The following is a 24,383-nucleotide window of genomic DNA, read 5'->3' as shown; positions in this document are numbered from 1 at the left end:
CCTTTAAAGTCAAATCTTGAGGGTATAGGTCAGACACACCAGGAAGTATTTAATTGCGATTACGGGATACCGTCCCTCGACTTTCTTTGAACATGATCATAGTCCATCTGAGGTATTGCAGATAGGCTACCGATAACCGATGTGGAAATGAATTTATAACCCCTTAAATTAATCTGGTCTAATGCCAGCACAATACTGATATTTGTCACGGTCAGGGGGGAAACCACCCAACTTCCATTTTTGAGGTTTTAGATTTTCTTTCACAAATCAATGCTGTTGAACATGATCCTTATGTCTGTGTGTTGGTTACAAAAATATTGAACAAATGAAATGTATTCAAAACAAGCGATTCGGACAAAACCCTCTTAACGCCATTGGACCCTCAAACTGTCTGCTAAAAGCAGCTAGCTGCGCTGCCTCCACCACCTCTTCCACTCTCATGCAAGTAATTGACAATACCATGAACTTTGATGAGGCAGTATTGCATCGTTTTCATTTCCTGAAAAATAAACATTTTGTAGTTATGGGTGGTTTCTCCCCAACAGCAGAGATATGATATAGTCGTACGTACAATGAACTATACAATCAGATCTAATTCATTTCATGGTTTTATTCAGGCTGGCTGTCATGACATTAATAAATAGATATACACACACACACAGGTTTCATAATAACACTGAAATGACACTGACCTGGACTTTACATAATGCTGGTCTCGCTTGTTTCTTAAAAGGGACATGGGGACCTGTCGTGGGAAAGGTTATACACTGGAAAGCCATTTATTTGCATTTCAGAATGAAAACTTACCTCTGCGATTTGCAGATACACTCGTGGTTATTTGGTAGACTAGGTTGAAATTCTATATACACACAGGGCTCACAATGTAAACGAGAAAAAGAAAGAGAGGACATGACATTAAGTTAAAAGGATAAAACAATAGAAGCACTGTACACAAACGACAAAATAATATCTACAAAATAAACTGGATTCTATTCACATGAAATGGGGAAAGTCAACTCTGCAACATCGCAAAAGCACGAGGACAGTTCATTATCTCATTGATACCATTGATGAAGAATTCACCCCGATTAGTCTCAGAAAATATGATTCTCAAGAGATATTATTCTTCTCTGTCAGCGTCAATGCAGAGTACTCTGATGTTCAGGTACTACTAGCATACATTTAAGAGAAAAACTGTGTCTGCCAGGTACTACTAGCATACATTTAAGAGAAAAACTGTGTCTGCCAGGTACTACTAGCATACATTTAAGAGAAAAACGGTGTCTGCCAGCTGAACTGTTCAAAGGATTTATAATAGCCTGTTCTGTTGTTAATGATGAATTTCATACACATACTCAGTGGTGGAAAGTAACTATGTACACTTACAGTACTTAGTTGTGTACAATTTTGAGGTATGTGCACTTTACTTTATTATTTAAAATGTTTTAACTCCTACTCCACTACATATCGAATCCAAATATTGTACTTTTACTCCTCTATTATTACTCACATACATTAACAACTTCAGTCGTATATACATTTTGTGAGCTTGTAGATCTGCCATTTTCAAAATATCTTTTCTTTACATTTGAAAACTTGAAATGGGACATTCTGCATGATGAGTACTTGATGCAATGCTTTTGTACTTTTACTCAAGTACATTTAGAATTCTGGAACATTTACTTGTACATCGCAGTATTGATACCTTTACTCGAGTAAGAAACGAGAGTACTGTTTTCCCACCAGTGCACATACAGGCTACTGTAAATATGCATATGGGATGGTGGAGGGTATATTACAATATGGAAAATAATTTATCTGAAATTAATTAAATTAAATGAATATGAGGCTGTTGTGTACAGAGATGATGTAAGGCGTATGCAACAAGAACAGTATGAATTGTTCATTACTAGTGATGATTCTGGTCAACATCTGACTTGGACGTGGACTTTGGCTAACCCCTGATATTTGGATTTCTCAGCTATTATTTTATCAAGGCCATGCTTATCGGGGCAATCTGTGACTTGTAAAGACAGAGCTATATAGTCTTAAGTATAATTATGGTGCAGGAGGAAAGACTAGAATGAATAATGGTTCTCAGGAATGGACGCTCCTGCATAATGTTAAATGTGACCACAACGGACGGTCAGGACTAACCCTTTGTTACGCTTTGCTGAGAAAACATACTATTATAATTTTTCTTTTTTTTAATAATAATCCCTCAACAGTGACATCTGCTGGCAAATTGTTATGTCGTATATGGGATTTGTGGACTGTTACCTCACAGTCCACAGGCAAATCAGAGCGCTTGTTTGAGCCAGAAAACCCCAGACCACAGAAAATCTACTGAATGTTAAAAGTTCAGGTTTTTTGGGTGCAATTGAGCAAAAAATGTCAAAATTTTAATGACATTTCTTTTTTTTTTGTATTCAAACAGCCAGCAATGGGTAAAAAATTTAGTCTCTGTGAAATATCTAGGGTCCGCAATCTGCATTCAAAGAAAAAAACCCTGTCGCAATGACTAACCAATCAGGAAGTGAACAGGCAAATCGACCAATGACAAAGCTTCTAGGAAGTTCTTTGAATGCAGATTGCGGCCCCTAGGAGCGTTCAACCCATTGCTGGCTGTCTGAATTTTAAAAAAGAAGAAAAAAAAGGTAATTAAAATTGTGACATAGTATTGCTTATAGCAGCTTTAAGAAGTAGTGAAAAGAGCTGATCTACAACGTCTAATTTATCTTCTGGGTCTCGGTCCAAAACATTTGTGAACCACATACTGTACAATATGTTGCTATGCAAATGTCTGTGTAGGACCTAGTGTAGCGCAATGTAGCGCTGAGCATGAAAATCAATAACATTCATCGCAAAACATGCATATCTCTCTCTATCTCTTTCATGTCCCTTAAAATATCCATTCCGTAATTCATTTGCAAGGTTTCAACTTACCTTAGCTTTATTGGATATTAACTTGTTTAGGATATTGGCTCAGAATCCACATTGTGCCAAAATATCCTGTTGGCCCGATTTCTTTTCTATTGCTTATATAATAATCGGCCACACCCATGTCTCAAGGTGTATTATCGTTAGTAATATCAGCTGGGACCACACCGTTTGTTAGTATCACCTATAAACCCGACAGGGTCACTTCAGTTTGCCTTGTGACTGCGACAGGACACAGGTGACATTAAAATGATTGTGTGCGCGTGCCGTGCGTGCGCTCCGTGTGGAGGAGGTGTGTGAGCATATCTCACAGTCTTTCAGGTCAAAGTACGTCATGCATACAGAATGAGATGGGGAGAGGAGATATCTCAGAATTCTCTCTCGACTGACCGCAGTTAAGGGAGCCAGGGAAGCTGGCTATCGAAAGGTCCCGTAATGTCCTTCTTAGACAGAGGAATAAGTGGTTCTCAGTCTTGTCTCTATGTGGCCATATAGCTTTCAACGTGTCCTCTTCCCCCGACCCGTCAGACATCCGGGAGGTGGTTGCGTCGGTTCCGACTCCTGCGGTCCAGCAGGGGCTTGAGCTTGGCCAGGTCCCCCCGCAGCAGGGGTCCCCCTCCCGGGCCCGGGGGCACCGCCTGGGGCTGGTGGTGCTTCTGCTGCAGGTTCTGGAGCTGCTTCCGCTCCTTGCAGTACTGCTGCACGGCCAGGCTCTCGGCGGGGCTGAACGCCGCCAGCAGGGACTTGGGGTGCAGCGACGAGGCCCACGCCCACGGCGACTGCTGCTTGTCCGTCAGCACGCTGACCATGGCCTCGCTCAGCACGCGCAGGCGGATCTTGGCCACGGTGCGCTTGAAGCCGTTCTCCGTGGTCAGGCAGTAGTACAGGCCCTGGTCCGACAGCTGGGCCGAGCGGATCAGCAGGCCGTGCTCGGTGGAGACCACGCGGTCGCCCAGCTTCACCTGCGGACGCAAGACGCACAGGCCGGGTTATTAGCGACCCTGGACGGTTGGCCGCTGTAAATGCTAACCGGGCCGAAAGGCATGGGGAGAGACTCTGTTTTGGACCCCGTCCGTCCGTCCGTTTCTGTGTCCGTGTGTCCGTCCGCGAACAGCTAATCTCCGGCACCGTTCGCTTGATCTCAGCCACACTCTGCACACACTCTCCCTGGATGCCAGAGCTGAACCTCTGCCCCACAGTTTTCACAGGGGCCTGTTATAGCATGACCGGAAGGCTGATTTTTGCGAAACACTTTTTTAGCCATTACACTAAACGGGTCTTTCCTGATTTTTGAGGGGTGCTAGTCCCTCCTATGCCCAGCTTTGTGGGTCTGAGTGAACACAAACATTGGCTTATGATTGGCTGATCACCCCATAGCGATGATTTGATTGGCTGAGCAAAGTACATATTGAAGAAAGATTGTGCGACATTGTGCGAGACTTATTGTCAGTATTGGCTGAGAAACAAGGGCGTCTATCCCGTCGATGCACTAGAGCGCGACACCTTCCATCAGCTCCCAGTGCTTACTGCGCTACTCATCCAAGGAGCAGGCTGTTGCCCGGGATCCAAACCCAGAGAGACAACAGTATTTCGAGGCCAAATCCTATACTTATAGGCTTATTATGATCTATTAAAAACACTGATGGCCAAGTATATGTCATTCAGGCGCTCTGTTTGCACGCGCTCAAGGACTCAAGCTGCTTAAGGGGTGTCAAATATTTATGAAACGTCTCCCCGCTGCGAATCCCCTCGTTAGCCAAGGTCCATATCACATTTTATCTGTATCAACACTCATTAGAATAATACGCTGCAGCCAATAAAACACTCCCAGTGTCATATATTTCCCCAGGCAATGCAGGCCCAGATCAAGGCAGTGAGCTCAAGCGATTGGTATGACATACTTGATGTTTGAAGTAATACTACTATGTGGATGGATCGCTGTGATGATGGGATGAACAACATGTCATATTGCCCTCCGCCGTTCATTTAGTTGGTGATAGATCAAAACTCAGGGAGCTAGTAGTGCGTATGTACGTTTGACGAGTGGTTTAAAGTAACTTAGTACATTTACTTGAGTACTGTACTTAAGTATAATTTTGAGGTATTTTACTCTACTTGAGTATTTCTTACTTCTACTCCACTACATCTCAGAAGCAAATATTGTACTTTTACTCCACTACATTCAGGCCTACTAGTAACTTTTTGTAGATTTTGATTATTAGTACAAAACATACATTAGGCTACCCACTTTAGTCCTACTGTATATACATTTCGGGCCATTTGAAAATAGAAGATCTACAAGCTCACAATGAGTCGCATCGTGACACATTGTGAGCTTGTAGATCTGCTATTTCAATATCTTTTTTGTACATTTGCAAACTTGAAATATGGGACATTCTGAATAATGAGTACTTTCTACTGTTGGTACTGTACAGTACCATAAGTACATTTATAATAATGTAAAAGGTAAGGTTAATTTTCATTTATTTTTTCTTTACAATTACACCCACACAACCTGAACTTTGAACATTCAGTGGATATCCTGTGGTCTAGGATTTTCTGTGTGTGTTCTGGCAAACAGGCATCAATCAAATTCCTATGTCATATATTGGATCTGTGGACTCTTACCTCACAGTACCTCACAACATCAGAGCAATTGTTTGAGCCAGAAAACCCCAGACCACAGAAAATCTACTGAATGTAAAAAGTCCAGGGTTTTCTTTGGATGCAATTGAGCTCAGAAAAAATAAATACATTACAAAACACATTTGTTTTAGTGGTGAAACCACTCCAAGGAACAGCAATGTCCGTGTTCACCTAACTATGTGTTGGTTCACCTATGTGACGTTAATGAGCACCAGCTGCACTGTTGCCTGCTAATGAGAGAGAGAGAGAGAGTTGCACCACTCAGTTCACACGGGGGTGATTTTTATGTCCGTTTAAGCAAAACATGTGAGTAGCTTTTCCAACACTGGTGACAGATCAAGCCTCGGTGCGTGTGTGGTTTAGACCTTGTCCTGACCTCTTTCCTCCTGTCGTTGTCCCTCTGTATGAGCCAGCGGATGGAGGCCTGAGGGGACTTGGGCAGACACTCCAAGAACGTGGTGTTGTTTCTCACACCGTACTGCGTCATCTCCACCGCGTTTCTGTAAGCTGACACACACACACACACACGCACACACACACACACACACACACACACACACACACGCACGCACATGCACGCACACACACGCACAATTTAAGCATTTCAATTAAAGAAAATATTTGGGACCAAAATTGTGTTTGTTGTCATGATTTGTCACAAGAGTTGGCTTTGTCCGCGGCGTAAACGTCTTTAAATAAATACTTTCTGAAAAGGGGATTTGTACACTCTCCGTTGCATACCTGCATGGGGCCATTTGGAACCCAGTCAAGGATACTTTGAGAGCCACATGGTGTAGCAGAGTGTTTCCAGTGGGCCATGCACAATAGAAGCACTGAATGGAGCCGCCGAGCCTTAATTAGTATCATCGGCGACTGTAACACCGGAAGTAGGGAAGGGGCTTGGATATAGGAATTATAATAAGACTCATTCTGCGTGCATAGAACCCATTATTCAACTGTTTTCGCTGTCCACAGCCAAATGATGAAATGACCGGCAGGCCCATTAGTTAGCGATGGCCATATGGCTGCTTCCAGAAGGCTGTTAATTTAGAGACACAGCCTGTTTGAGGGGAGATGGAACTCGAACGCGAGCCCCTCCTTGCATTAAACTACACTGATTATTCATAGTCAAAGTACTGTCGCAGCATTAATTGCCAGGTGCCAGCAGTGCCCATGTACGCGCACAACTTCGTGAGTGCAATTCTGACGCTCGTGAAAGCCACATACTCGTAATGACGAGTATGTGGCTTCCACGAGCGGTCAGGGTTAGCGTACGAGACAGGGTTGGTAATGCTGCGAGTCAGAATGGGGGTTCGTCGGAATAGCGGGCTTCGGAATGCCGGTGTATATCCGGTTTATTTAACTGCATGCACGCATAAGTGCATGCAGTTAAAATAACTGGAAAAACGTTTTTTTTTTTTTTTACATTTTTGTAAATGTACATTTCTGCTAAGCAGCTAGGCTTTGAATAATGTGGTTAATGTGACTGAAAGCTGAAATGGATGTAGGGTAATGACAAGCACATCTGCTTTATTTTTCAAATATAATTGTTTTTTATATTGTTATTATAATTGTGGGAGACATCATGTCTGTCTGTCTGCCTTGCCAATAATACAATACCTTGCCAATAAAGAGTTTGCGGAATTCAGTGGCTTTGTTAATTGCATACCTTTCAGATTGAAACCTCTGCACTGCGTGAGGGGATTGCCATGCATGATGTCCTGTCTCCTGCTTCTCCTAAAAAAAAAGAAAAGATCTTATTATATATAATTATTACTGAAGGGAAATGTCATTGTTATTTCTCTCAGCATGGAGGACACTCGGTTATACCGTATGATGCGTCTGGCAAGGGGAAAATACCAACATGAGCAGATTATGTTTTTGTGAAGTTTGGGTGGCTTTTTGTGTTTTTGGCTGTACGACCGACCAAGCTAAACTTGACCTGTGGCTGACGGGAATGTGGAGACTCACACCCTACTGGGCTGCTGTGGAGAGCAGAGAGGTGTCATGTTGTATAACGCCTAGCCTGTCACTCATGCCTCGTTGTCTGTGTTATGTCTATCGGGAGAGGATATGCTCGGGAGAAAAGCATTTTCATTTGGTGACATTAAATCAGAAACAACCGCAAGTATTCCAAGATGGCATACCGCGTATACTATGGCGACACGCTTAAGAGCAGCTCTCGTTGTCTTGTGGCCATATTGAATGTTGTCTTTAAGGCTGAGTGCGCTCAGAGCACAATGAGTTTCATTGTATTTATAGGACTACATCCTTTTTAACACATTTTATTCAAAGGGTAAGCAGGGACATTGTATGCCATTTTTACAGCAATGGTACAACCTTCTTTTTATATTCTCTCCAACCCTCCCCAGCCACCCACCATCTTCCCCTCGAGGCCAGACATACAAACAACAGTACACACACACACACACACACACACACACACACACACACACACACACACACACACACACACACACACACACATGTGTATACAAATAATAAGTTGGGTATACAATTTAAGACAAGGAAACAAAATGCACACAATTATTATTATTAATTAAAGGAAAGGGGGAAAAAAATAAAAAGAAAGGAGCATAAAGAATATAAGACCATATAGTTAGCTCATTTAAAGGGACACTTCACCCCTTTTACAACCAGATCTTATTTTACTGATGTTCGGGAGACAAGAAACACTTTCCTGGGTTTTTTTTATGTGGGTAATATGTGTTTTTAGATATTTTAGTATTGGTGTGTACAAGTGTCCACTGTCCATGATGTCATGGACACTGGGCTCACTTACTTCCTGGACTACATGTTGTCTCAGTAAGACAGACCTCCCCCTATCCACAAGGAGGAGCAGTGCACCAAAGAATTATGGGAATTGTAGTCCAGGAAGGAAGTGAGCCCAGTGTCCATGACATCATGGACACTTTGAAATACAAAATATCTAAAAACTGATATTATTACTGATATTTAAAAAACAAACAGGAAAGTGATTTCATTTTGGGGTGGGAACCCTTTTTGGTGTTTTAAACATTACGTTATGCTTTAGCTATTTAAAAATAGCAGATCTACAACCTCATAGCGCGGCACTGAGTGCCGCGCTACGAGCTTGTAGGTCTGCTATTTTTTGAAAAATCGTGAAAATGTAGTGCAAAGCTTTGAAAAAATATAAATTCTTTCAGAGCCAACGTTTTTAACTCAAATCTTTGCTTCTCGGGGCGGTCCCTGGAACAACATATTTTCAAATGGGGGGTCGTCGGCAGCCAATTACATAACAATCTCGGGGGTCCTTGACATGAAAATGTTTGAGAACTACCGACATAGAAACATGGGTGTTTTTCGAGAAAACCGTCAGGATTTAGAATCGTCCACACAGGTCTAAATGGGTTAAAATAAGATCTGGTTTGCAAAAAAAGGAGGTGAAGTACGTGTGGCCCTTGGAGACCCCGTGGTGTACCTTTTACCCGTGGGGTAGAAGCGGGAGCAGCTGAGGCCGTCCCAGGCGCAGTAGGGGTCCCGCGCCAGGCAGCAGTCGGCGCAGGCCGAGCCGTAGGCCTGGCAGCGGTGCAGAGACACCTGCGAGACCCCGAACTCAGAGCTCACGTACAGCTGTTGCTGTAAAATGTATAAACATGGAGGTCAAAAAGGTCAGCACTGAGGCCCCGTTTGTCCTAGAATGAGTGACCAGCTAGGCCATAGTCTCTGAGAAATGATGGCTAATTATGCTTCGTTTAGCTACGTATATACTACTGTAGTATTTAGTATTTAGTATTTACTACAAATAAATAGAAGGTATACAAGCTCGCAAAGCATCGCGATGCGTCGTTGTGAGCTTGTCGGTTTTCAGCGCGGGAAACCAAGGTATGACAACGTATAAATTAGACATTAAATTACAGCATTCCTGCTTTTTTTTCAGCAGTTTCCATCAGCAGCCAAAGATATTTCGGACTTTGAACATTATACATATGCATAATAGGACTTTGAACATTATACATATTATGCATAATAGAATCATTTGAAAATGGACGGAAAGTCACAAAATAATGTACAAACTCTTACTTTTTTGGGGGAAATCCTGAGGTTTGTTACTTGAGCTTGGTCCTGAAAAACAACACATACCCATGTCATGTTTGTTTTCTTTTTTTTAATCAACGGTATTCATTAGTCATGAGACAATCTGTCTTTCTCACACATTTATCTCGTTGAGCGGCACACAAACATCTCGAGGCTTTCTTTGAGCAACAGCTGGCTAGTTCATTTTGTAAACAGATCGTAACGGAGGATCAGGAAACCATGAGAAAGTTGCCTCTGTTGTCCAGATGTCCATGGCTCCTCTGTAGAACTAGAATCAGACTGTTGTACCACAGTATGAGTCCAGGGCAGGGCTAAAGCTAACCTTTGTCCGTACACTGGACCGGTTCTGTGTACACAGGACCGGTTCGATGCCTCTCGGCACCCAATGCGAGATTAGTAGAGGTCGCCCGCACGTGTTATTTCATTTATTTTTTATTTTATTATATTATTTTGAGGGCTACACAGCGCAGATTCAAAAAATGTCTTCTACATCCTGACAGTTTTCTGAAAAAGCTATGTCGTTCTTCGATTTCCCCCCCTTTTTCAATAGCTAAAGCATAACATAATGCTAACACAAAAACCCAAAATGGGTTAATATACTCTGTCCCGTCCAAATATGCGGGGCCCATATTAACCTGGGCCCGCAGCCCGCCTGCAGTACCAGGTTTTGACCAGTAGTGGAGACGACTTCAACGTTTGCCCCAGCCATTCTGGGGGCTTGGTCACAACAACAACACAGCGCTTTCCTACGTCCTATAGTTCACGTCTCGGGTCCTCGGTGGACCTTCACAATAAGGGTTTTCACTTCACAAAAACGCTGGAAGAATGAATTAATTAATACCTAGCAGTGAGTGTGTGTTAACAGTTTGCAGGGGGAAAAAAGGAAAGTACAGTTCAATAGAAGGTCAGCTGTTCAGTATGTTTCCCCATCACCCCTTGCGTCAAATCATCCACCTCCTGAACTCATTCTCTTTCTCTCTCTCTCTCTCTCCCCTCTCTCTCCTCCTCCTCTCTCCCCTTTCCCTCTCCCCTGTGCCAGAGTACTGCATTGTTGTGGCCAAGCTCGCCCCGTTCTCTGCTTTTGATGTGAGGTGTGCCGGGAAATAAAATAAATGAGAGGCAGACAGGCATACAGGCAGGCAGACAGACAGGCAGGCAGGCAGACAGACCTTAAACACTTCCAGCTCCTCTAAGATCAGATCTTCATCCAAGGAACGATTGGAGGGCAGAACGATGACCTTCTGCACTGTGCCTTTATCTGGGAGACGGAGAGAGGAGGGCGCACGCGCACACACACACACACACACACACACACACACACACACACACACAAATAAAATACACAAAAACCCAATGGAGACGGTATAATTTCAACAGCCACATAAGAGACGCATATACACCTATATACCCTCATGATGACCACAGGGCCCGAGAAAGACCTCGTCGAGACACGGTCACTGAAATTAGAACGCGGCGCAGAAAAACCACCTCGGGGGAACAAAACAAACCCTGCGAGGAGTCTGTTTTCCTTCTCTCGCCCACGATGTTTGCTTATGAATTAGACATGATAGCCACGACCGACCGACGGACCCGACCGGCATATCCGCAGCAAAGTCAGCTGTGGTGGAGAGGTGGGATGTGTGTGTGTGTGTGTGTGTGGGGGGGGGGGGGGGGGGGGGGAGATGGAAATGCTTAACTCCACACAAGGGAAAGGACAAGAAGGGCCAGGGAGAGGGCAGAACGTAACACCAGTGGTGGAAAAAGTACACTTAAGTAAAAGTATCAATACTGCAATGCAGAACTATACTCCATTACAAGTAAAAGTCCGGAAATCAAAATGTACTTGAGTAAAAGTATACAAAAAGTGCTGTCATCAGAATGTACTGTCTTAATGTACCAAAAGTAGAAAGTATACCGGTACTCGTTATGCAGAATGTCCCATTTCATGTTTTCAAATGTATAAAGATATTTTGAAGATTGCAGATCTGCAAGCTCACAATGTGTCGCATTTTCTAAAGATTTGACATTTTTACACATTTAAAAAAACTTGGGAAACGAAACATTCTGCATGACGAGTACTTAATACTTTTGGTAATTTAAGTACACTTTGATACCCATATTTTTGTACTTAATGTCTTGTCTTACTCAAGTAAATATAGAGTACTTCTACTTTTTTTTTTACTTAAGTAAAGCATTTGAGTACTTTTTCCACCACTGGTTCTATACAGACGGTCCTCTGGCATCCGTTCAGGAATCCAGGCAGGAGAACAGAGGAGAATCAGAAAGGAGAGGCTGGCCTGTCCGATAAACACAAGCAGCTGTGTGTGTGTGTGTGTGTGTGTGTGAGAGAGAGAGAGAGAGAGAGAGAGAGAGAGAGAGACTGAGACTCCCTGGCTGCGTACCGAATGCAAACATGTTGACGCACACAGAACACGCGCACGCACACAGGTGCAGTGTGGACTCATGGGTGTGTGTGCGCCTGCAAACATCCACATTTTCAGTATACATGCACGTAAGGGCGCACGTATACCAGCTCGAGCGGTAAATGAAGCATTTATATATCGCTTTTTATCGAAAGCGCTTCACAAAAAAAGATTGTGCATTACATTCACCCACAGTCTTGCTCATAATAAGGACGCTTCCGACACTATAACTCTGGGTGGAGCCCGGGTTCGAACTGGGAACCTATAGCGTTCCCACCTGGCCACTCTACCCCTGAGCCACTGCTGCCCTGCAGTGTTCATTAGTGTTCATTTAAGACAGAAGAGAGTCATTTGTACACACAGGAGTTGAAGTTATATAAATTCTAGTTTTTGTTATCTCCGACTCTGAATGACCAGCTTCCTATCGGTGACCTAACAATATTCTACTTGCCAACTTTCCTATAGTGTCTGACATGTCACATTTCACTGTTCCACCCACCACTCTCTCTCTGTTATAGCTCTTAATCGGCTAGCCCCGCTGTAGAGCTATGGGACTTATGTTCCCACTGCAGTCATTTGCTCATGAAATGTCTCGTAAAAAAAACAAGGGTTATACATTTTGTTAATATATCGTGTTACGGCGAAGAGCAGCTGCCTCCGTGGATGACACTGTAAATTGAAAATTTGGTTTTCAAATGACCATTTCTAATGAGAAAAAGGGGGGGGGGGGGGCGAAAGAAGCCACTGCATTTAATTAAGTGGAGACGGAACGTCATTATATTTCAATTTGCTGGGCGGTTCACAGTAACAACAGATCAGCCATTGGGTCATTAGGATTGAGATCAATCATGTAAACACTTTATAATTAAAGTCAATGTAAGAAGAAGAATAGAAATATCTTATTAGAATCAGGGTCATCACTTGATTATTAACCCATTCAGACCGGGAACCCATTATGGTGTTCAGCATCATGTTATGCTTTAGCTATTTAAAAATAGCAGATCTACAAGCTCATAGCGCGCCACCAAGTGGCGCGCTACGAGCTTGTAGGTCTGCTATTTTTGAAAAATCGAAGAACGACTGACATTTTTTTAAATCTGATCTCAGGTCAGAATGGGTTAATCAGACCAGTGTGTGTCCAGTGGAAACCTCGTATGAATCTGATCTCAGGTCAGAATGGGTTAATTATGATTATTGCTGACTATAGGGTGTGGTGCCAGTTGTGGCATCGGCCTCCTCGGGGAACGATGCAGTGAAGTCAGGAACGCATGCATGCCCCTCCGGGTTATGCAACACTCTTGGGCATAAAAGGGACACAGGACAGACAGACGGACGGTTAAAATGGCTGCTATGACACGGGTATTGCATACTAGGACCATGCATTCCGGATTTTCATTGTTCCCAAATTGCATTGTTCGCCACAAGTAGGCCACAGGTCTAGTTTAGTCTTATAGGGCAGATTCACACTGAATCTGATTGAATGGAACTGTTCCCGAATATGATTGCCTGGGTCCCCGCTGGCGCCATGATTCATTTCACATTGACTGTTGGTACGGATGGCTTTCACATTGCATCCATCCGGATGCGAGTACACTTCAAATCGGTCCCGAGACTGCGGTCCCGGGAACGGTACGCAGCGTCTCTACACTACCACAACATCTGCCAAGTGGTCCCGAGTGCGCACCACGTGTGAATCTGTCCTTAGTCATCGTAGCTTGGTTTTTAATTAGTTTCAGTGGGAAAGAAAAAAGGTTGTTGGCCTGGGCCACATGGCACAGTGGTCCAGGCACCTTGGCTGGTAATCCAGTCTGGCAGTGTGCCACGGGTTCGACTCCCCCCCCCCCCCCCCCCCATCTCTCTTCCGGTCAGCCTACTGAGAGGGAAGTCTGGAGCACTCTGGTGGAGCCGTTGCCCCCGCGAACAGACTACGGATAAGCGGTTGAAGATGGATGGAAAGCCACAAAAAAAACAACATAAAAAAATAAAATAAAATAAAGGTAGTCAACGAACATTTTTCGTCATAGTTTTAGTTGATGAAATCAACACTGTCTGGTGTGTGTGTGTGTGTGTGTGTGTGTGTGTGCGTGTGTTTTCGGGGGCAGGTCCGTACCTGTGCCGAGGAAGAGGACGTGGTAGTTTCCGTCGGCGGCCATGACCTGGTCCACGGCCACCGTGGTGTACTTGTAGTCGGCGTTGGTTCGGACCACCAGGGGGCGCCGTCCCATGGGGTAGATGGGGTTGAACATCACGGGGTGGTTCCTGACGAACGTCACCACGTCGTCGGGGAACTCCTTGGTCGTGCGGATGTCTGGGGTGAACGCTCCACCGGGACACTGTTAGAGACACGGTTACAGACCATTGAGAACGCTCCACCGGGACACTGTTAGAGACACGGTTACAGACCATTGAGACCGGATGTCTGGGGTGAACGCTCCACCGGGACACTGTTAGAGACACGGTTACAGACCATTGAGACCGGATGTCTGGGGTGAACGCTCCACCGGGACACTGTTAGAGACACGGTTACAGACCATTGAGACCGGATGTCTGGGGTGAACGCTCCACCGGGACACTGTTAGAGACACGGTTACAGACCATTGAGACCGGATGTCTGGGGTGAACGCTCCACCGGGACACTGTTAGAGACACTGTTACAGACCATTGAGACCGGATGTCTGGGGTGAACGCTCCACCGGGACACTGTTAGAGACACGGTTACAGACCATTGAGACCGGATGTCTGGGGTGAACGCTCCACCGGGACACTGTTAGAGACACGGTTACAGACCATTGAGACCGGATGTCTGGGGTGAACGCTCCACCGGGACACTGTTAGAGACACGGTTACAGACCATTGAGACCGGATGTCTGGGGTGAACGCTCCACCGGGACACTGTTAGAGACACGGTTACAGACCATTGAGACCGGATGTCTGGGGTGAACGCTCCACCGGGACACTGTTATTAGAGACACGGTTACAGACCATTGAGACCGGATGTCTGGGGTGAACGCTCCACCGGGACACTGTTAGAGACACGGTTACAGACCATTGAGACCGGGAACGCTCCACCGGGACACTGTTAGAGACACGGTTACAGACCACTGAGACCGGGAACGCATCTGTGTCACCTTTTAACCCATTTTGGACTGTCGATTAAAAACATTTTACTGAAAAACCCATGTTTCTATGTCAGTGGTTCTCAAACAGTTTCATGTCAGGAACCCCCAAAAATATATGTATTTGGCCGCCGACCCCCATCTTAAAATATGTTGTTCCAGGGACCTCCCCCCAGAAGCAAACATTTGAGTTAAAAACGTTAACGTGAGCTTGTAGATCTGCTATTTTTCAATAGCTACATATTGTTAACATAATGTTAATGTTTAAAACACCAGAAGGGGTTCGCGCCCAAAATGGGTTAAACAACTTTAACCATTATGTTATACTTTAGCTATTGAGAAATAGCAGATCTACTGCTTGTAGCGTGGCACACTGTGCGTGGCACGACCTGCTATTTTTGAAAAATCGTGAAATTGTGAAAAAAATATGTTCTTTCAAGGCGAACGTTTTTAACTCATACCTTTGCTTCTGTGGGGGGTCCCTGCAATAACATATTTTCAGATGGGGGTCGGCGGCCAATTACATATAATTTTTGGGGTCCTTGACATGAAATAGTTTGATAACTCTGGGGGACGCCGGGAAAAGATGTGTAGGGTTTTTTATTTATTTTTTATTCTTAACCCATTTTGAACGGGAACCCCTTTAGGTGTTTTAACTAAGCATTATGTTATACTTTAGCTATTGAAAAATAGCAGATCTACAAGCTCATAGCGCGCCACCGAGTGGCGCGCTACGAGCTTGTAGGTCTGCTATTTTTGAAACATCGTGAAAATGTGGCACAAATCTTTGAATATATATTCTTTCAGAAGACTTTTGGTTACATGCATGACCCTGAAGTGAACTCACCGTCCCGGGCCTGGGATAGGGGATGCGGCCCTGGAAGGCTGCCCACTGGAAGTTGGGCCCCTCCCTGTGAGCGAAGGGCCCGTTGAAGACCGTGAGGATGTCGGCCATGTTGTACACGCACACTGCTGATCCTTTAAAGACGGAGCTGAGGACATGAGACATACACAGTACACACAAAATGTCAGTCGTCCGTACTTGCGCACATGTTGAGAAAAAGAGGGACCAGCTAAATGGTGGCTTAAGTGCAGCTACAGTGTAGTGAATTGTCTTCACTAGACCTGTACGTGCCCGTTGGCCACCGGCCTACTTGAGAGCGATGCAACTTGGGAACCTAATAATACCCGCTGTCAACTTGTCATAGCACCGAAAAGTGGAGTGGTTAAGTAATCAATTTGCAGGTGTGGGGTTACCATGGCAATCAATTGGCTGAGGCAGAGGCTCTATGTGAAGTCGGTGGGGCGAACGGTTTTCGAGTTACGTGCATTACAACCGTACACACACACACACACACACACACACGCACGCACACACACACAGAGATGTGGCGCATTTATAGTAGGATAATCCGGTGGTGTCCACATAATGTCGGTAGGTAAACCGATAAAATGTGCTTCTAAAACACCCATACCAACACATTTTTATTCTTTTTTTGAATCCACTAATGTTGCATGCAAATAAATGTAACGGGATTGACAGTCCATGGGCACCTAAGAAAAAGGATACGCAATATGGCACCTTCTCCTCCACACACTGCTTATAACCGCCGAAAAATAAAGCAATATTTAACAAGTTGTTTGGCTTTGCTCTTTGTCATGAATGGTAAGTGGTGCATTTATATAGCGCCTTTATCCAAGGTGCTTTACATAGATTGTGGATTACATTCACACACACATTCATACACCTTTACAAAGATTGTGCACATTCACCCATTCACACACTGATGGCAGAGGAAACCGTGAAAGGCACCAACCTGCACATCGGGAGCAATTAGGGGTCTTGCTCAAGGACACTTCAACACTAAAGTCTGGGGGAGCCCGGGTTCGAACTAGGAACCAATTGCGGTTCCTTTTCCGGCCACTCTACCCCTGAGTCCCCATGCGAGCAATTGTTAGGTCAGTCGTGGTCAGTTCATGTACAGAATCAGGACCTCCTTGTGACTATGGTGTCAACAAAAACAACATCGGGCGCATCATGCATGCATGATGCGCAGCATAACTAAACCAATCTGGTAACACTCTTGAATGTTTGTACATTGCCACACGCACACACACACACACACACACACACACACACACACACACACACACACACATAAACACACACACACACACAAAATCCCGGACCCACCCAGTTCAAAACAGCATCGTTGTTCCCGGACAGCGCTGTTCGTGCAGCGGATATGTCCGAGCCATACAATCTGGGCGGAACCCACGGCTGCCACACTCTAGAGGGGACACTCGAATCGTCCACTTCCCAGGGTGGAATCAAATGTGGGTTTAGTGCTTTGGTCACTTAAAACCCCGTTAGCACATAATGGAGGCTTTGTTGACGGGGTACAGGTCACCCAAAAAAAAGGTCTGCAGGCGTGGAGGAAGAAATGGTGTGGAGCGATATAGGAATAACAAAGTACATTTGGACCTCAAAAGACCCGACTGTTTGGTTTGGCTGTATAGAGGCAAGATTTTGTACACACTTTGAACTTGTGAAATGGGACATTCCTGCACAGTGAGTACTTTTACTTTTAGTACTTTAACATTGTTTAGTTAAAACATTTGAGTACCACCACTGGACGAAACCAATTGTGTTTCAGAACAGATGGATCAAATGACCATTCCTATGAGCTTGTAGATCTGCTATTTTTCAATAGCTAAAAGTATATAACATAATGCTGCCAAGAATGGCTTAAAGGGACATTTCACTTAATGTTAACACTAATTATGCTAATGATGTGTGTAATGTGTATACACATCTTTATAATCTAAACCACGGGGTGCCTTGGACGTGTATAGGCGTCTTTAGGTCTTTTTTTATTGATATCAAACCATTTTCATAAAAATCTAATTTTATTTATTTATTTTTTGGGTCTTTTCCTTCTTCAGCGACCTCCTTGTGTTTTGAGGTATGAGTTAAAACGTCCATTGTGAAAGAATATATTCAAAGATTTGCGCCACATTTTCACGATTTTTGAAGTATAACATAATGCTAATAATTCCTATGAGCCTGCCATTCAAGCCTAAAAGCCCATGATAACCGGCGTAATGTGTATAGATTTGAATCCATTAAATGGATTAAAATACCACATTTTGGTATTAAACATGTACTTCATGGAGTTATCATGGAGGTTGACATAATATGCAAGAAGTACACCCAAAGGAGATGATTGCTCATTTGACACGTGCCGCGAGCTTTACACACTCGAGCGTTGGTTCCCAATCGTTCTATAATAGCTGGAGAGCCAAAAAGAGAGATTTGCTGTCTCTCCCCCGGGGCGGGACCCAAACTATAGTGAAAATAGGCCATCCCAATGTACAAGCTCACAATGCGTCACGATATCGTATTTATGGTATTTCTTGAAAAATGTAATACAATTCTTTTTGATTTCTGAAAACTTTAAGACTTTTTGTTTTGAAATGTTATATTCATCCATCCATCCATCCATCCATCTTCAACCGCTTATCCGTAGTCGGGTCGCGGGGGCAACAGCTCCACCAGAGTGCTCCAGACTTCCCTCTCCTTAATATACATTTTATATATTAGTTTTTAGGGGGAAAAAAAAGAAGAGAAAATAAATCAACTCGCGAGATAAATAAATTTGGTCCCAAACCAGCGTTTTGGCTGAAAATGTCCCCGGGTTGATTTCAGATCTCGGGACCCCCTCCCTCCCCCTCCTCTCCTACACTCACTTTACTGTCATAATACGGCAGAAATACACAGATATAATCATCGCCAGGCGGCGAGGAAGCTCATTAGTCACGGTGCAGTGAAATCCATGTGTGCGCATAACGTTTCTGTGAGTGGCATTTATTTTCCTGAGCGAGCAAATGAGGAGGTAGAAGAAGGCACAATTCATCTACAGAAAAAAATATAGAATCTATATAAGTGGGGTACAAACGTTTGCCATGAGAAACTCATTATAAAAGGATGCCATTTACCACCTTCCTACTTCAAATGGTAGCATAAAATAAGTCAATTTACTGAAATCTCGAAATGTACGCCACGTGTGTGTGTGTAAATGTATCACAATTGATGTATGCCATTTAGGGATTTAAGCATAATATGATACAGTATAAGTACAACTGTTATTAATCAGGATCCAGGCCAGCCTGATACTTTACATTTTGACACCAATACATTTGTACTTTTTACCCAAGGACATTTTGAATCTCCTGACTTGTACTACATTGTATACTACGTATCAATACAGTACATCTACATTGCGGTATTGATACATTTGCTTAACCCATTTTGGGCGGGAACCTCTTTTGATGTTTCAAGCATCATGTCATGCTTTAGCTATTGAAAAATAGCAGATCTACAAGCTCATAGCGCGCCACCGAGTGGCGCGCTACGAGCTTGTACTGTAGGTCTGCTATTTTTTAAGAGTCGTGAAAATGTGGTGCAAATCTTTGAATATATATATTTCAGAGCGAACATTTTTAACTAAAATATTGGCTTCTGGGGGGTCCCTGGAACTACATATTTTGAGATGGGGGTCCGTGGCCCAATAGAGATAATTCTGGGGGTCCTCGACATGAAAAAGGTTGAGCACCACTGACATAGAAACATGTTTTGTTTCTGAAAAATGGGTTAAGTAAAACATTTGAGTACTTTTCCCCCCAACACTGACATACATAGATATATTAGCACGGTCACCAGAGGCAGCAGGAACGTCACATACATAGATATATTAGCACGGTCACCAGAGGCAGCAGGAACGTGGCGGTTTGCCCCTCGGCATCATCACCACGAGGTCTGTCTTACCTGGTAGACGTGAAGACACCATACACCAACAGGCCCTGGGGCTGATCGGTCTCCAGCAAAAACACACTCTCTGGATATGGGGAAAACATATATTATACATATATAAAAACATATACAGTATATGCATACGTTAAATGAATGAATGCACACAAGCAGGCACGCTCACACACCGTTGCGCGCCATGCTCTCGTTTCAACGAATTACTGTTCATTAAGCGCCCCGGGGTGGAGCGACAACAACAGCTATAGGCGAAGTGACGGTTGTACGAATTAATACATGTCCTTGTTGTTGACAGGCCCAGGATGGAAAAAAAGAACAAAACTGCTGTTAGATCATGGTTTTCCGTTTCACAAGAAGACAAGAGGTTAAGAAAATCTCTGGGAAAATCTGCGTATAAAAAAACGACCAACAATAACACCGAAAGTGTTATGAAAAAATGCCAGCGAGAGAGACTTGTCTTGTTCCAAAGTAAACAGCGTATAAACCTTTTGAGGAGGAACTTATATCGCCACCTTCGGATGGAAACCCCCAAGATGTTCAAAAAGCAAAGCGAGCTGCCTGCAGGAACTGAATAAAAGGGTTCCTATAGTTTCTTTATTTCCAGTTACCGTCCATGGACTCTTGACAGAACACGCCTTACAGCTTACATGGGTCTGAGCTGAGGGGCATTAAAACATGGGACGTGTTCTAGGGACGTGTTCACTTTCCCAAACTTTTTTTGTTCAAGAACCAAAAAATAAATGTTATCCCTTTGTGCTCCACCATTTTAATCCACAACGTGGCGCCCAGTGCCAATGAAATCCGCACTATTATGAGCTTACAAAAACGCGTCACTTCCGCCTGCCCCCGAATGTGATAGCCGCCCATATTTGAGCCAGATTCTCATTACAGGGGGGTGCATCGCCCGCGGATTGCTTTCACTTTCTTGGCGTGATCAAAGTTTAGACTTTTATAAGGTCACAGTCACATAGGTGCATAGGTGTATACTGTAGGTGCATGGGTGTGTGGGTGGGTGAACCAACACATAGGCGGGTGAACACGGACATTGCTGTTCCTTGGAGTGGTTGCACCACTCGAAAATACAATAGGAAACCAAATAATAAAGGGATATTTATAGTCGGGAATTGGGAAACTAAGCACTAGAGAGAGTACTAGACAGTACGACGTGTTCCCCCTCTTCAGCGCTCACTCAACTCACCCAGCTCATCAAAGTGGGTCTCGGTACCGTCCTCCTCCAGGACAGAACACACCATCCTAGCCTTGAGGAAGGTGGTCCACTTGTTCACCAGGCTGCGCTGACCGCCAATGTCGTTCTGCAGAGCAACCCACAGAATGTCTTATCATGTTGCCTCAGGCATATGCATCAAAAGCACAGTATTAAGAAAGAAATGAGAGATACAGCCAGCACTCCGAAGTCCTTCTGGTACATTTAAATCATATTTTGACCCATTTTGACCTGTGATCAGATTCTAAAAATGTCTTCTACATCCTGACAGTTTTCTGAAAAAGCTACGTTTCTATGTCAGTCGTTCTTCGATTTTTCAAAAATAGCAGACCTACAAGCTCCACTCGGTGGTGCGATATGAGCTTGTAGATCTGCTATTTTTCAATAGCTAAAGCATACCATAATGCTATAACACCAAAAAGGGTTCCCGCCCAAAATGGGTTAAGGCGCACGGGAAAAACAGCGAACACTGGCGCGTTTCAGCGTCAAACGTTCTTCAGCGTGTATGACAGTGTTAATTGTATTCGTGTTGTATTTTGTATTCGTGTTTTATAATGTTACCGCGTTCCTGAATATGAGAGTAAGTCAATGGAATGCACCTATATGAACTGTTTAAAAAAAAAATCTTTTCAACTGGTATTTCGTATTTATTTATGTTCGACTTCTCAACTATATGGCCTGCATCATTCATTGATTCATTGACACGTACTGGACACACTCTGGCCACCATGGTGTGGATATTCTTAGTGTTTCCACTGTTATCCGTGAGCCTCTCACGGAAGAAGAAGTACAGTTTGGTATCGTTGGGGTCCGTCCCGTCCGGTATCAGCTGGGCGTCGATGAAGATCGGTTCTACAGGGAATAAAGCACATTGTGAGCACTACTGTTAACCCATTCTGACCTGAGATCAGATTCATACGAGGTTTCCACTGGACACACACCGGTCGGATTAACCCATTCTGACCTGAGATCAGATTTTAAAAAATGTCAGTCGTTCTTCGATTTTTCAAAAATAGCAGACCTACAAGCTCGTAGCGCGCCACTCGGTGGCGCGCTATGAGCTTGTAGATCTGCTATTTTTCAATAGCTAAAGCATAACATGATGCTAACACCAAAACGGGTTCCCGGTCAGAATGGGTTAATTGTTGTAAGTGGGCTGTGGCACAGCTACACTAGTCCATGTCTCCCAGTATTCAGTAAAACAAATCCATTTGCACAGATGTTCTTGATCTCAGGACCATATCATCTTGCAATGGGTCTGGTCCACAAGATTCGATACACCACCAAGATACCCGTGTACCTGTCTAGGTACTTCCTTAATGTCAACGAAGTCCACACCCACAACACCAGAGGGAGTGCAACGAACCATGTACAACCCAGATTCGGCACAAACAAGGGACTAAAATATTTTCGCTCCTATGCCACCAAAATGTGGAACGCCCTACCAACAGTCATTAAGACATGCAAATCCCTTGACTCCTTCAAAACCGCTCTCAATGGGCACCTACGGACGGCTGCAATTTGAAACTGGTCCCCGTAAAATCTAAACCCCCCCCCCACCGCCCACCCTTCCCGCCCCCCCCCCTCACTGTATACGTTTCTTTTCCCTTTTTACCTCCTATATGATGAATTCCTGTTCTGTTCTTTGACTATATAGAAGTGTCTATTTGTACGTCTCTAAATGTTTTGATGGTGGACCCTCTTGTAAACAAGTGTAATGCTCAATTGGGTCGTCCACTCACAGTTAACAGTCTTTGTATTGAGTTTGTGCTTGAAATGTACTGTAATTCTGCAAACTGTTAATAAATATTTCAATCAATCAATCAATGCTCACCACTCAGCCACTTGGAGTTGTGCTGGTCCGTCCTCACGGCGTTCCTCTTCGTCAGGCTCCTGAAGATGGCAGCATCTGTCCCCATGAAGTCAATGTACATCCCTGAGAACAGCTCCTGGTCTGGAGAGAGAGAGAGAGAGAGAGAGAGAGAGAGAGAGAGAGAGACAGACACGCACACGCACACGTACACACACACACACACACACACACACACACAATGAAGAAATTATCCCGCCATCACCAAAGTCTGTGACAAAAAAACAACCGCAATCTATTTCTCTTAACGGCCAATTTACGTACAGTGCCATTTCCCTCTGTTTAATCCATTCTGGGCGGGACTGTTTTAACTAAGCATTGTGTTATACTTTAGCTATTGAAAAATAGCAGATCTACAAGCTCATAGCGTGGCGCGCTACGAGCTTGTAGGTCTGCTATTTTTTTTTTATCGTGAAAATGCGGCACAAATCTATTCTTTCAAATTTCGAAGTCGAAGTCAGGTCTAAATGGGTTAACAGTACACACGTCACTATTATACAACACAAAAATGCGGTGCCAGCTCTAATTTTACCCATTGATTGATTCAGTCAGCCTGAGACTGTTTAAACAAAAAGGGAAATGGCAAGAGTAAATTCCGACGGCGTTAGCGGTGGATTTATACAGGCAGCCCCCGTGCGTTTGTTTGACTGAACGCTAATAACCGGGCCGTGCACTCGGCACCTCCGCCACGCCATGCCTTTTCATCATTCCATTACTGCGTCCCTCCATCATAGCATTAGTTCCACACGCGGCCATGTGTTTCGGAAGACACGTGGAATGTTAGGGCTAATGGTGGAGAGGGGGTTGTAATGTGGCCGGCGTCCAAGCCAGCCAGCCAGCCTGCGCTAAGGGGAGCGTGTCGACAGCCAGTGGTGGAGAGGGAAAAAAAAGTACTCAAACGTTATTGACCCATTCTGACCTGAGATCAGATTCTAAAAAAAAATGTCTTCTACATCCTGACAGTTTTCTGAAAAAGCTATATGTTTCCATGTCAGTCGATTTTTCAAAAATAAAGCAGACCTACAAGCTCGTAGCTCTGCTATTTTTCAATAGCTAACACCAAAAGGGGTTCACGCCCAATATGGGTTAAGTAAAAGTATCAATACTGCAAAAATGGAAATACGTTGTTACAAGTTAAAGTCCGGAATTCAAAATGTATACTTGAGCGAAAGTACAAACGTATTGGCATCAAAAAGTACTCACTCTTTGCCTCTGAGATACACATTAGGTACAAAATTCCTCAAAATTGTACATA

At 44.0% G+C, this 24,383-nt stretch overlaps 1 protein-coding gene across 1 annotated transcript in view; it reads right to left on the bottom strand.

Moving 5' to 3' along the window:
* Positions 1–590: 590 nt before the first annotated feature.
* The window catches only part of sema3c (sema domain, immunoglobulin domain (Ig), short basic domain, secreted, (semaphorin) 3C), a 73,863-nt gene continuing 50,070 nt past the window's right edge, over positions 591–24,383 (bottom strand). Inside the window, exons 7-18 of the mRNA XM_080757853.1 lie at positions 23,093–23,212; positions 21,968–22,110; positions 21,232–21,346; positions 20,034–20,103; positions 16,053–16,197; positions 14,200–14,422; positions 10,836–10,924; positions 9,652–9,693; positions 9,050–9,207; positions 7,256–7,323; positions 5,963–6,093; positions 591–3,902 (exon numbers count right to left, since the gene is read on the bottom strand). Coding sequence (XP_080613979.1) covers positions 3,465–3,902; positions 5,963–6,093; positions 7,256–7,323; positions 9,050–9,207; positions 9,652–9,693; positions 10,836–10,924; positions 14,200–14,422; positions 16,053–16,197; positions 20,034–20,103; positions 21,232–21,346; positions 21,968–22,110; positions 23,093–23,212 — 1,742 coding nt within the window. The 3' untranslated portion in view covers positions 591–3,464. The remainder of the gene's footprint in view (positions 3,903–5,962; positions 6,094–7,255; positions 7,324–9,049; positions 9,208–9,651; positions 9,694–10,835; positions 10,925–14,199; positions 14,423–16,052; positions 16,198–20,033; positions 20,104–21,231; positions 21,347–21,967; positions 22,111–23,092; positions 23,213–24,383) is intronic.

The sequence above is a fragment of the Protomyctophum bolini genome (assembly GCF_963924005.1).
Source record: "Protomyctophum bolini genome assembly, chromosome: 23".
Lineage (NCBI taxonomy): Eukaryota > Metazoa > Chordata > Actinopteri > Myctophiformes > Myctophidae > Protomyctophum > Protomyctophum bolini.
Note: the sequence above shows the minus strand (reverse complement) of the source record. Positions and strands in the feature narration are given on the sequence as shown.